This window comes from Equus asinus, chromosome 7 (assembly GCF_041296235.1).
Source record: "Equus asinus isolate D_3611 breed Donkey chromosome 7, EquAss-T2T_v2, whole genome shotgun sequence".
In the NCBI taxonomy this organism is placed as follows: Eukaryota; Metazoa; Chordata; class Mammalia; order Perissodactyla; family Equidae; genus Equus; species Equus asinus.
Window position 1 is genome coordinate 56,768,571 of NC_091796.1, and position 14,717 is coordinate 56,783,287.

Below are 14,717 nucleotides of genomic sequence, written 5' to 3' on the forward strand. Positions count from 1 at the left end.
GTGATTCGGGACAATGACTGATCTAGCTACTTCCTGCTGAGTTGGGGCATAGATCTGGGTTAGAGGAATGAAACTGTTTAGCACTCATTTGGAAATATTCTCTTGTTCTTGGCTTCATGTTGACATTTTGTATTATTAGAATTTTGTACCTTGCTCAACAGTTTTGGAACAACATCTAAAGGCACATTTTATAATTAAGTATTGGACCAGAAGGATGAGAAGTATGGACTACCTGAATTTTAACAGTCCCTGAAAACTAGACCTAATCCTAGTGGGGTCTCCATCTGATCTCTAGGTGAGGGCAGACATCTGGTCTTAGTTCCTGGTAAGTCTTTTGTTTTACTGGATATGCATCAGAGACAGGAGCAGCATCCTATACTCTGATCTTTCACTTGTCATTGATGATGGCTATTAACATAGACTCTCTGCCTGGGGGTCATCACATTCCTAAGGAACTCAAGAGAACAAAGTTATCAACTTATAGCATCTGGGAGGGGCCATAAAATCTACAGAGCATGTCTGGGTTAATTAGAGGTCCTTCAAAGTTACAATATGGTTTCTTTTCTACAATATGGCTTGCATTTTGTCAACCTTGTGTTAAGCTAGTATCCAATTCCTCCTTTTGTTGTTCATCCTCAATCTTGAGGGCTATCCTGTTGATGAGGGGTGTAGGTTGTTCCATCTCATTGAACCAGTCTCTTAGTAAGACAGTGATGCAGGTGGGCTCCCAAAGTTAGGCATATATTGTGTAAACAAGTAACCAGGTATTTAATAAGTCTTTCTAGAGGGACAAAAAGAAAAACAAGATTCATGGTGGGAGCAAATTATAAACCAGCAAATTATAAACCTTTCTGAGCCCAGGCAGCAGCCAGTCAAAAAGATTTCTAGGTGTCAGAGTTGAAGTGTCTTTTGCAGTTTGAAATGTCTCTGATGACATCCTCTGGTGTTCAGGTATCTTATACAGCAACAGACACAAAATCTCTCAAGTTTATATCAAGTTGTCCAGCTTTAGTTTGCAAGGCTTTAGGAAAAAGGGCAGGTTCCATTCTCAATGATTCCAAGTGAAAATGATGGGAAAAAATTGAAAACATTAGTTTGGAGATTTGTAGCCAGATATTTCAAGAGAGTAGAAGAATTCAGGATCCAGTCCAGTTGACAGAGAAGAAAAACCTCAAAGACAATTATCAGAACTAGAACCTAATATCCATGAATGTGTACTATAGTTTTTATTGAAACGTAATTTTTCTCTCTAAAATCACCCTCATTTTTATAAAAGATAGCCAAATTAAGACTAACCTGTTTGCAAAATAAGTTTAATTTCAATAAACTTGGCCCAATTATTTACATAAGTACAGCAAGAATAGCCATTGATCATAGAGGTTCTTTTAAATCCGCGCTGCTGGAACTTTTTACAAGGAATCTTAGATTGAACTTTAAAGTCTTCTTGAGGCCAGGAAAGCCAAATCAAAGACTTGTCATCAGATTTCGGCTGCACTACCTACAGAGTTGGGTGGATTCTTCTCTTCTTGAGGTCCGCTAAGGACTGACTTTTACTCTGAATGAGACAGGAAACCAGTGGAGGGTTTTGAGCTTAGTGACAGTGGTTGACTTGTTTTACAGGGGTAGCTTTAATGTGTGGAGAATGGGCTAGGAGAAGAGTGGAGGCATGGAGACAGTCAGCAGGCTGTTGCAGTGAGTAGCCAGGCAGGAGGTCGTGGTGGCTTGACCAGGGTGGTAGGAGTGGAAGAGTGAGAAATGGTAGGTTCTGGTTATGTTGTTACAGTATAGCCATTGGGATTTGCTTAGGAATTGCACGTAGAGTGTGTGTGTGTGTGTGTGTGTGTATGAGAGAGAGGGAGAGAGGGAGAGAGGAGTCAGTAATGATTAAAGTTTTTGGTCTCAGCAACTAGAGGATGGAGTTGTCATTTTCTCTGTGGGGAAGACCAGAGAACAGGCTTTTCTTGAGATGGTTGGAATGAGATGGAATCAAGATTCAGGTTTTAGATGCCTGTTACATATTTAAGTGAAAATACCAAATAGACAGTTGAACATCTGAGGTTCAGGGCAGAGGCCAATGCTGGAGATAGAAATTTCCTGTGGTATTTAAAGCTTTGAAACTGAGGGCAATCACCCAGAGAGGGTGGGTAGATGGAAGACATCCAGGACCAAGCCCTGGAGCCTTCACTGTGTGGAGGTCCAGGAGATAAGGAGGAACCAGCCAAAGAGAAGGAAAAGAAGCAGCTGGTGAAGTTGGAGAACCCAGACAGCTGTGTCTTGGAAACCAAGTGAAGAAAGTATTTCTATGAGGAAGGAGTGTGAATCCCATACTGTTAGGTTAAAGAAGATGAGGACTCAAAATTGACCGTGGCATTTTGGGGTTGGGCAACAAGGAGATCAGTGGTGGTGTTGCCAAGGGTTTTGGTGGGGTGGTGTGATGAAGACCAGCTTGGAGTGGGTTCAGGAGATGACGAGATTGGAAGTAGTGGCCAGTAGTGATTTCTTTTTGGAGGAGTATGTGGTAAAGTGAGTGTAGATAGGTAGACGTGGTGGCAGCTGCAGGGGGATAATAGGGTGTGAGATAGAGGAAGGCTTTTTAAAAGGTGGGAGAACTAACAGCATGCTGGTGGGAATGACTGCACAGAGAGAAAGTTGATGACGTTTTAGAGGAGGGACAGTTGCTAGAGTGATTGTCATTGTGTTGATGAGAGGGGTTAGGATCAATTGCAAAGTGGAGAGGTGGGCTTCCTACAGGAGCATGGCTACTTCATAATCAAATAACCTTTTTAGATCTCTAGTGGTCTTAAAACTTTTTCTACTTTTATAGAGTAATTAAATTAGTCCATACTACCTAAAATCTTTACTTCAGTGCGTTTGTCATTGACTTTAGTATAGTCCTTCATTGTCATCCATGGTACCACGTGTGGTAGCTCTTTGAATAACCTTCTAGGCTTTAAGCCCTCTCCCTTCCTCTGCTACTAGGCTGATGGGATCAGTGCTTTCCTGGGCTACAGAATACAGTCCGGGCTTCCTAATACACTATTAAAGGCTGTTAGGATCTGGGTCTATGGTTTCATTCACCATGTTGTTTTGTATGCCTGTTGCCAAAATACACTGGAGCACTTGCTTTTGCCACCACACACTTGGTACTTAGAGCAGATTTTGGAGTCAGACCTGGGTTCAAATCTTAATGATTGTACAACCTTAGGTAAATCTAGCTAATTTAGTCTCTGAGTTTGTTTCTTCATCTGTAAAATGGGGACAAATGAGTTACGGTAGTAGGTATGCAATAAATCTTAATTCTCCTCCCCCTTTGCTTATGTTTATTTGTTATCCTTTAAAGCTCCTTCTTTTCATGCTTTGCCTATAAAAATTATGCTCATTCTTCAAGTTACAGGGCCAGTACTCTCATTTATTAAGACTTTCCTGATGTAATTATTTTCTTTACTGAATTCCACATAGCCCTTTCGTGATAAACACTCCGAAATGTTTTTGAGATTGAGTAACATCTCCTGAGTACTGTGGTCAGGGTCAGCTTGAACCAATGGCCAGTGTGGGCTGGAGGTTCTCTATCAGTAGTTCAGATTCTTTGCCAGTGTTTTCCAGACTTAGTCCTTTGTGTACCTCTTTTACCATTTTTGGCCTTGTCCCTGTGCCAAATATACTTAAAGTTTTTCTTTGAATGGACTCACTTTTTAAACCCTTTACTCGTCCTTAACAGTAGTCTCTGAAATCAGGGGCTAGATTTCGCTAGTTGTTTTTCCTATTCCATGTTAGAATGAGTACCCAACGGGTAAACTTTTAAGTACATCCTAAAATAATCTGTATAAACCATCAGTGTTGTGCCTTCTTTGCTTCTTTACTAGATAAGTTTGTAATTCATATCCCTTGCTATGGCAATCCAAGAGTAAATTAGGCTGTGTTGTATTTCATTATTATGTTAATTATAGGAAGATAGTTTGATGTTTATATTCTCACCTATAAAGTAGCAAAGTATTCTGAGAATTACTTTACCTCAGAATGCTTGCTAGTAGTATCCCCTCTTAGTGCTGTTCCCCTAAAATTATTTTTTTCTAAGATTTATCAGTTTTCTAAGATTTGTGAAACTTGTACTCTCTTAATCATTTGACAACATTTTATAGTAAGATTTGATTTATAAAAATACTTTTATTGTTGCAGTGAGATGGAAGATTTTCGAGGTATAACTGAAGAGTCATTTCCGAGCTTTCTCACCAATTCATTACTTGCTAATAGCGGGACTTTGGAAAATGTCACTCTTTCTTCAAATCTTGGCTTGCCTGTTGCTGTTTCCACACTTGCTAGAGATAAATGCAGCACTAATAACAGGTGAGAATTATTTGAACAAATCATATATTTTCTTTTAGGTCCATAAAGTCTGCAATATGCTGATACTTTTGTAAAATTTCTCAGGCAAGCTTGAGCTTTTGCTTTATCTAAGGGAGATGGCCATATACGTAAAATTTTTAGAAAAAATATTTAAAAACTTACTCTTTCCCTATTCCATTGCCTTATCAGTGGTGGGTAGGTGGGTGTGTGATTGAGCATCAGGGACCGTTTGGTCTACTAAGTGTTTTTTCTGTCCATAGTGTTTTGGATTTGTATTAGGTCAGCCTTATTGGTGGCTGGCAATTTGAGTTGTGTCTCCAAATGTGGTGTGTACAGTTCACCCAGCCTGTGTGATGGGTAGTTTGCCCATGCTTAGATATCTCGCCACTTTTCTGTTCTCCTCCCAAGCTAACGTTTGATAAGGAACATCTTCTTTACTTTTGGAATGAAGGGGTTGGATTAACTCTGTAAAAACTCTTTTAGCTATTAGATTTCTGTGACTCGCCTGTTTAATACATGCACACCCCGTTGCTGATCCGTAGGTTTTCAGTCCTTTGCACGTAGGATCATGGTTTTGAACACTGGCGGCCCTATTTGTTTTTATCCCTGATGGTTGGTTTTACAATCATGCAGCGCTATGACATGGTGAATTTTAAATGTGCATAATTTAACTATTAACAACTAAAACAAAATTTTTTGTGTGTAGGTATTCTGATAACCAGGCATCTTATTTAGTAGAAGGGGGATTTTCTATTCCATCTGAGTCATCTCCCAGTAGCCAGTGTGAAGCTGAACCAAGAGAGAAGTTACAGCTTAGCTTCCAGGATGATGAGTAAGTTCCTACCTTTGTCTTGCTCTCACTGTGTTACAAGCAGGTCTCACTGTGTCTTATGAAAAATGAAAGTGTGATTGTGTCTTTGATGAATTCTAAGAATCTTTAAGAATTTTCTTTATATGATTTTAATCACAAACACTTTTAGTCTTTGAAAACACTTTTTCTGATTCTAAAAGTAATATATGCTCATTGAAAAAAGTAGAAAGTACAGAGAATTATAAGGAATACAATAAAGGTCTATAATGCCACTAACTAGAGAATAGGTGTTGATTACATTTTTATTTATAATCTTCCAGACTCTTTTCTATGTGCATATATATAAAATTTTTTTTACAAAAATAGGATTAAACTGTACATACTGCTCATAACTTGTAAAAATTAATATATTGAGCTCACCTTTCAATTACAATTAAAAAAGATATGTGACATAATGTTATGGCTCTACCATATGAGGCATTTAGATTATTAGAATTTTGCTATTGTAAATTTAATGAACTTCTTTATTTATACATATATTTTGCATACCTACCAGATTATTTTATTAAGATAAATTCCTAGGATTCAAATTACTGAGTTACAAATATTTAATTTTGATGACCATTACAAATTACCACATTGCTCTTTAGAAGACTTGTGCCAGTTTACCCTTCCGCTAGAAGACGTACATGAGAATGCCTACTTCTCTGAGCCCTCCTCAACATTTGGTGGTATTATTTTTGATCTTTAATTTTAGAAGTAAAAAAACATTATACACACGTATAAATGCATAGAAGAAAGTCTGAAAGGCTATAAACCAAAATGTAAATTGTCTTTATCTCTTGATGGTGGTATTACAGATAGTCTTAAAGCTTTCTGTGTTTGAATTTGTAATTGACTATTTATGGGTTGAACATACTTAAATGTTTATTCGTTACTTATGTTTCTATTGTGAATTGTCTCTTGATAATATTTAGATGTAAGCACTTTCTATATCTTGAAGATGTTAACTCTTTGTATGTTCATTCGTTGAATGTGTATTTTTGACTGAGTGCCTACTATGTGCCAGGTACTTCTCCAAGTGCTTAGGAAATACCAGTGAACAAAACAGATATTAAACAAGAAGACACGAAAATAACCCAACTTTATAGTAGATTAGAAGGGAAAAGTGCTAGAAAAAAATAGAACATGATGAGGAGGATTATCAGGAAGGCAGAAGCTAGTCAGTGTGGGTCTTATTGAGGAGGTGTAAGATATGAGCAGAGACTTGAAGGAGGGAGTTAGCCATGCGGGCATCAGGAGGAAGAGGTTTCAGGTAGAGGGTGCAACCAGCATAAAGGCACTAAGGTAGGGGCATACCCAGTATATTCAAAGAGCAGGAAGGAGGCTGGAATAGGGTGAGCCAGGACTTTGACTTTGAGTGAAAGGGGAACCCATCAGAGGCTTCCATTTGAGTTGTGTTTTGAAAGGCTCACTCTGGCTGCTGTATGGAAAACAAACTGTTGGGAGGCAAGACTGGAAGCAGGAAGGCCTTTTTGGAGGTTGGATTATCAAAGTGGTGAGGTAGATGGAGAAGAGAAGATTGCCAAGGCCTGATCTTCAGGGTGCTTCAACATTAGGAAGTTGGGAGAGGAGGAATAGCCATAGAGACTAAGGAATAGTGATCAGAGGTAGGAAGAAAACAGAGTGTCTTGGAAGCTATGTGAAGAAAATATATAAAAGAAGAGAGTTACCCAATTGTGTCAAATAAAATGAGGACTAAGAAGTGACCCTTGGAATTAGCAGAGGTTAGGTCATTGCTAACCCTGACAAGTGGTTTTGGTGGAAGTACGGGGAGGCACAGTTACACAGTAGAGTGAATTTAAGAGAGAATAGGAGGTTAGTATTGCAGACAGTGAGAGTAGATGACTCATGGAGTTTTGCTGCAAAAGAGTGCAGAAAAGTGGAGCTGTGGTGGCTACTGGGTGTAGTGGGTCAAAAGAAGTTTTTCTTTTTTTTTGTAGTGGAAGAAGTTACTGCATGTTTGAATGGTAATAGCATGATCTCCTGGAAAGGGAAAATTTGATTATGTGGAAAGAGAAGGGAATTGCTGGAGCAAAGTCTTTGCGTAAATGAGAGAGGCTAGGATCTAACGTGCAGTGGAGAAAATGAGTTTAGAGGGGTAGGCCCATGGATAGTTCCTCTGTAGTAGGTGGGAGGGTGGACTATGTGGGTATGTGTGGTAAGAATCTGTGGGAGTTGTCTTTTCAGTGCTTCACGTTTCTCAGTGAAGTAGGAGGCTTGGCCATCAACTCAGTGAGGAGGAGTTGATTTGAAAGAGAGATATAAAATAATCATATGGGAGTGTGGGATGGTGAAAGGACAAGGGAAATAGTAGGATTGTCAGACAGCATTAGGGGCCCCACTCTAGGACCATGGTCATAAATTTAGTGTGAGGCTGCTCAGTGTGATGGTGATGTTTGGTTTAAACAGGCTTGTAGTTTGATGAAGGCAGTGAGGGATAAGGGAGTTGAGGGTGTTTGATGATTGGCCATGGGATTTAGGTTAAGGTAGAGGAGAGGATATCAAAAGGATGAGGGAGAGTGAACTGTGGCATATGAATGGATTGGAGGCTTAGAAGGGGTCAAAGGATTAGAGTTGTACTAAGGCAGGTACTAAGGCAGATGACCCTTCTATTCAATCACCTGGCACTCATAATTTTGAGAGCTGTTTTTTCTGATCTTTTCATTTTCTTGTAATGGCCCTTTTTGTGGATGTAATAGCTACTTGAATGTTTCTGAGAGTTCTAATTGAGATTTTTCAAAGTTCTCTAAATTATTCCTTGTCTCTGGGGTTATTTGTTCAGTTTTTCGTCTTTATTTTTATCTCTTGAGCTGCTCCTTCTCCTGTGTCTGATTTGTGGCTGTCCTCTGGGTTGCTAGTGGAGGCATCCTCGGCTGTTGTGTGTCCAGGTCTCATTTCTTTTGGGTCCTGTGTGAGTGGGACAGTACTCTTGGGCAGCAGTACTTTAGGGCAAGCAGTCTGGGAGTCTTAAATTCATGACAGGTGTTTAACGCTTTATTCTGGGCTGCTGTCATCACCATAGCTTCATTCTGCACAGAAGTTTCATGTGCCTTGTCTGGAGAAGAGCCTTCCTCCCAGGTGTTCAGTGTCACGTTGATACTGCTGTTTTGTTTGTGTGGGTTGGGGAGCAGGAGCAGAGTACTGCCTGGCATGGTCGTCTGATAGACTTCAGTCGACCCCTCCTTTCTGCTCTCCTCCTGGCTCCCTCCTGTCATCCTTCTGACTCTAGTCGGGAAACTTTCTGCGGTTCTTCTTGGCTGATTTGTTTTCTGGTTCTGGGTCCTTTTGTTTTTGTTCTGGACAACAGCTATTTTTTCTCCTGCATACCCCATCTGCTTTTCAGATTGTAGAATCTGAGGTAAGCTTGGGCTGGGAATGGTAGCTCTCATCCAGATTGCTTTACTTTTACAGGTTTCCTTACTGTCATTTTAATGGACTCCTGGAAGTCGCTCTTGCTGCTTTTACTTAAGCTTAGGACTTGATTTGAGAAATTCTTACGGGCAAATAAAAACAATGGAAAGCTATAGGTTTGAGGAAGTAAATTGTTTTGAGGAGTGGCAGTGGTTAATTTAGAGTGCCCTTAACTGTCTCTGTTACTCTGAAGTTCTAAAGGTCTGGCTACATGCTCTTCTCAGGAGAGGGCTTTAAGATTTGAAAATTAACTTAAATATCTGGACTTGCTTTTATTTATCTCATGTCACCATCTTGCCTCCCCCCACCTCTCTTTCTTTCTGTCTTTTCAACCATAGGACTTTGTATCCATTTGTAGTCTTTCCACCTACCCCATCCCTCCCTTTTACTCAGCTTCTATTTGGGGTGAAACTTTCCTAGACCTACCTATGAACACACGTTGGGATTAAGGTAATGGCTTTCTGTGTACTGTAGCGCCCCAATAAAGAGACAGCGAAACTGGGAAGTGAATTAAAGCTGGGGATTTGCCTCAGGCAGAAAGGGTTAAGATTTGGAACATATGGAAGGGCTATTTTCTTTTCATGCATCCTGGCCAGATCTAAGCCTGGCCCGAGGTATCAGTTTTTCAGATGATGAATTTGTTGTATTTAGAGGCTTTTTCCTAAAGTTGCATTCCTACCCCTCCTTATTGCTGGTGAAATGGCTGTGGGTGAGCTGTGATAGACCCAAGAGCTTTTGCAGTAGATTAGAAGGAAAATTGGCTTTAAGGAAAAACATTTTCATCCATATATAAAACAACAGAAGTAGAAAGATGGGGACAAGAACCAGTGACAGGAGCTAAAAGTACAACTTTTAAAGCATTTAGTTATTCAGAGAATTAGCTAGCTATTTGGCAAATATACTGGTATCCTTTAAGTCTACCTTGATTTTAGAAAGCCGAGTTTTTCTCTAGCTGTGATAGGTTCAGAGATACTTAGGCGGGAAAGGAAAAACCTCATTTCTTGAGAGGCAGAGTAGCAATATGATATTTGATTTTGAAGACTACGTCACTGGACCCAAAATGATGCTGCAGTCCCCAGGACACTCAGAGCGTTACCAATTGTAGTTTCTGGCTAGACCCAGAAATGTTTCTTTTCACTGTATCTGTTTTTTTCTTTTTGAGAGATGAAATACATAATAGATAATAGATTAATAGATATTTTATAGATTACCGAAGGTAACTAACATTTTATCATTATTCTGCCCTAATAAAAAAGTTCTATGTCTAAGAAAAAGAACTATATGGAAAGTCAACATTTGTCAGATGCTGTCCTCAAAGAGTTAGTTTTTCAAAGAGATACAGCAAGAACAGAAGAGGAGCAAACTAAAACTGCAAAATCCTTTCAGAGCCAAGATCTTTTTGGTCGGATTTCACCACTGGAACAAATGCAAGGTACTGAACTATTAGAAATTAATTTCTTAATGTGTATATTTTAATTTCTTTTCTCATTTCTCTATCTTTGGACATGTATTTATCTTAAGCTATCATATGGTAAGCTGAAAATGCTTTTGTTTGGCATTTGCCTATTAATATCATGTTTATAATACTTTTATAGGAAAAAGTCTCTTAATCAATCTCTTAATTTACTTTACTGATTAAGTTGAAATCTCCTTTCCTTTGGAAACCATGCTGCCTGATCACCACAGCACATTTTATATTCAAGACAAGGAGACTGTTTCTAATACACCTTTCATATTTCCCCCCACCAATTAATTTATCTTCTTCTCAACAGTCATTTTTGTTCCTAAACTTGTTTTTATATAAACTGGTGAATTAAAATTCTAAAAGAAATTGTTTCTAAGAAAACCAAGTTGAATGCTTTGGAGTCATTTGAAAAATTGCCATCAAATTAGATCTGGGAAAGAAACTGTAAAAATGTGGGGAAAATTGTAAAATAAATAAATTAAATTTATAGGCTTTTGCTGTCAGATTGCTTTTAAGTACTCTGTTCTCTTCAAAGAAATCAAAACTAGAAATTGAAAACTATATTATAGACTTATGTAGCAAAGTAACTTCAAACTGTGGTTCAATACTCAAAAACCCTTGCTTGCACCTAATTATAAGATTGGTGAATAAATATGCATTTACATGTTTAAGTTAAAAATTTCAAGAGATTTTTGTATTTCTTGAAGAAAATTGTCAAATATATATGAAAGTATAGAGAATGGCATTAACTCTTCACACTCACAGGCAAGAAAAGAAAAAAATGGGTAAACTAGACTTCATCAAAATTGAAAACTTTTGTGCTTCAAAAGACGTTATGAAGACGGTGAAAAGGCAGCCCAAAGATAGGAGAACATATTTGCAAATCATATATATGATAAGGGACTAGCATCTAGAATAAAGAAAGTCTTAAAACTCAATAGAAAGACAAGCCAATACTGTAAATAGGCAAAGAATTTCAATAGACATTTCTCTAAAGAAGCTGTACAAATGGTCAATAAACATGTGAAAAGATGCTCAACATCTTTAGTTATCAGAGAAATGCAAATCAAAACCATGAGATACCACTTGGCACCTACTAGAGTGGCTATAATCAAAAAGATGGGAAAGAACACTTGTTGGTGAGGATATGGAGAAATTGAAACCCTCATCCATTGCTGGTGGGGATGTAAAATGGTACGGCTGCTGTGGAAAACAGTTTGACAGTTCTTCAAAACATTAGACATAGTGTTACTGACCCAGCAATTCCAGTCCTAGGTGTATACCCAAGAGAAATGAAAACATACGTCCACACAAAAACTTGTACATGAATGTTCATAGCAGCATTAGTCGCAGTAGGCAAAAAGTGGAAACAGCTCAGATCTCCATCAGCTGATGAATGGGTAAACAAAATGTAGTATGTCTATAGAATGGAGGAGTATTTAGCCATAAAAAGGAGTGAAGTATTGATATGTGCTATGATATGGATGAAGCTTGAAAACATGTGGAAGAAGACAGACACAAAAGGCAACATGCTGTATGATTCCATTTATCCATAGATAAATCTATAAATACAGAATAGGCAAATCCATAGCGACAAAGTGGATTAGTGGTTGCTAGGACTAGGGGAAGGGGAAAATGGGGAGTGATTGCTAATGGGCACAGTGTTTTTTTTCTGGAGTGATGAAAATGTTGTGGCATTAGAGAGTGATAATGGTTGTACAACCTTGTGAATATACTAAAAACCACTGAATTGTACTCTTTAAAAGGGTGATTTTAGGGTATGTAAATTTTATATTAGTTAAAAGAAAAACTCCCCGTATACCCATCCCTCAGTTTCACTTAGTATAAGATCTGTCATACTTGCTTCATCTCTTCTGTTCTTTTGTTACTTTTTTTCTGATATTTTAAAATTCCAAAAGTCATTTTATTTCTACATATGTTAGTATGTATCTAAGTATGTATCCCTCAGTTTCAGTTAGTATGTAAGACATTTTCTTACATAATCACAGTGCTGTATTAACACTGCTAACAAACTTAACAGTTCTTTTATTATCATTTGGTACTCTAGTCCATATTCAGTTACTAATTATCTCAGTTGGTTTGCTTGAATTGGGGTCCAAGCAAGGTTATATTACGTTCTGGGACATTTGTTGTTGTCTCTCTCAAGTCAGGGCCTTGTTGAGAAAAGCAAGATCAGTCACCCTGTAGATTGTCGCCCTATTTGGATTTGTCTTTTTGCTTACTTATGGTGTCATGAGTAAGTTTGTTTGTTTCCTTCTTCCTCATATCCCCCATAAAGCAGCAGTTAGCTTTAAAGGCTTGATTAGATTCATATTCAAGTTTTTCTAGCATGTACATAATTTTTTACACTTCCCCACTGTAATGGTTTTTTAATTTAACCAGTGATGGGTTGCTATACCATCATTTGAAAGTATTCTATTCTATTTCAAGGGAAGAGTGTTTAGTTCATTAATTTTGTTATTTTTAGGTATTATTGTGTATTTGGTTGATAAAATAACTTGGTCTTTCAGTTTTTGTTTTTTTCTTAAACAGACTCACCTGTTGATTTTTGTTTACCATCATGGATGAATGATAAGGATAACAAGGTAATGTGTTATGTTTGTTATCAATTACTAGAGTGTTATTAGGAAAGTGAAAGTCCCTATTTCACATATATAAGTGCTAAGTAGTATTAATATTAGTTAGAAATCTTCTACTTATAAAGAGCAGAAATGCAACCTGCTGTTTCAAGTAACCAGGATGTTGAGAGCAGTACTGGTCCAGGGCCTTTGTATTCCTGGGCTTCGTGTGTCGTCAGGACTATCTCCACCTCTTCTCTACTTCGTTTTGTGCTGGCTCCCTCTAGAATGTTGACTCCACAAGGGTACAGGTTTCTCTTTGTGTTGTTTATTGTATCCGGAGTGCCCAGTACATAGTTGGCACTGAATAATTTGTTGAATGATAGGGAGGTTGTCTTCATCTGTAGGTAACCTGAATCTACACTTTTAACATTCATGATCAAAAAAGAAGAGCGTGATCTTTCTTTGAGGGTAAATTAAAAAAAAAAGATAAGACAACTCTACTGAGCTCTTGTGTCAGACATCTCCCGCTGTTTAAATCACTGTGCCGGGGTGGGTTGGGATGAAGTACTCTGATTTATGAGCCTGTACCCTATGTCCACTTCTCTGTGTGTGTGTATGTGCATACACATGCATCAGTGTATGTACATGTACAGATAGAGGAATGTGACTGACAACCCCACCAGGACCACATGAAGTATAAAGAGTTGAGTTCTTCACAGGACGTGGTGCTAAGCAGATAAACAGTTTATGTGCAACATAAACAGTGAACTGGGATTGCAGGCCTGTAGTCTCATATTTATGATACTTGTTGATAAAATATCAACTAAGTACTTTAAAAACTTATAAAAAGGAGGTGTAATTTTTGTTTTACTTTCATAAGAATTTTTTTTTTTTTAAGATTTTACTTTTTTCCCTTTTTTTCCCCAAAGCCCCCAGGTACATAGTTGTGTATTCTTAGTTGTGGGTCCTTCTAGTTGTGGAATGTGGGACGCCGCCTCAGCATGGCTTGATGAGCGGTGCCATGTCCGCACCCAGGATTCGAACCGACGAAACCCTGGGCCGCCTGCAGCAGAGTGCGCGAACTTAACCACTCAGCCACGGGGCTGGCCCCATACTTTCATAAGAATTTTTAAGAATTTTCATGAAATGATTACAAAAGGGGCTAAAGTAAGAGTTATTTCCCAATGCCAGGGGTTGACAAACCGTAGCTCATTGTTCAAATCTGATCTGCTGTCTGTTTTTGTAAAGTTGTATCAGAACACAGCCCGTGCCCATTTGTTTCTGTATTGTTTATGGCTCCTTTTGGGCTACAACAGCTGAGTTGAGAAGTTGTGACAGAGACTGTGTAGCTGGCAGAATCTGGAATAATTTACTGTCTGGCCCTTTATAGAAAATGTTTGTCAACTCCCGCGCTGTATGCTTGCTCCGTATATGTAACCACTAATAACTTTCAAGTGTGACAGATGTGTTTTTAGAGGAAGTAAAGATATAGTCAAATTGAAATGGAGTCAGAAAGTGTGATTTCTTAAACATGAAATTTAATTCTTCTTCTTTAACAAATTACACTTTACTTGCTTAATTTTAGAACATTTATAAAAAATGGCTTCTAAAGAAAGAGAACATAACTTTTCCATATGGTAGGTAATTTATTTTTTTAGGATAGTTGAAGAATTGACTTCCTAAAAGTATTAGAAATCATTGATAATAAAAGAGAGGGACCATAAAACTGGGAAACAGCAAAACAAGTGTAGAAACACAAGATACTTGATAAAAGGGGTGAAAAAGTGAAAGCAGGGGGATAATAAATATGTGGGAAAACCTTAGACCAGAAGGAGCCACTATTGCATTTGACTTTTGGTTTAGCTTTGACTGTCTAGGCTGCCACGTCAGCAAAGGAAATGTTTTTGTAGGTCTCATTGTCTAAACTGTAAGAGCTATACCACTTTATTGGAATAGAGACGTTTTGCAGGGTCTCTTGGCCCATGTGTAAGGCACCAAGCAGGGCAGAGTGGATAGAGTTCTCAGTAGCAGGTGTGACCAA

The 14,717-nt window shown here is 38.2% G+C and overlaps 1 protein-coding gene across 10 annotated transcripts in view; it reads left to right on the plus strand.

The window, feature by feature from the left end:
* CEP192 (centrosomal protein 192) overlaps nucleotides 1-14,717 on the plus strand; it is a 121,105-nt gene that overhangs the window by 3,323 nt on the left and 103,065 nt on the right. For all 10 annotated transcript variants that reach the window (XR_011504548.1, XM_070513492.1, XM_014837307.3 and 7 more), the window contains exons 2-5: nucleotides 4,177-4,344; nucleotides 5,051-5,176; nucleotides 9,886-10,061; nucleotides 12,648-12,700. Coding sequence is in view for 9 of the 10 variants with exons in the window: in XM_070513492.1 (XP_070369593.1) it covers nucleotides 4,181-4,344; nucleotides 5,051-5,176; nucleotides 9,886-10,061; nucleotides 12,648-12,700 (519 nt within the window). In the remaining variant the exon portion in view is untranslated. The remainder of the gene's footprint in view (nucleotides 1-4,176; nucleotides 4,345-5,050; nucleotides 5,177-9,885; nucleotides 10,062-12,647; nucleotides 12,701-14,717) is intronic.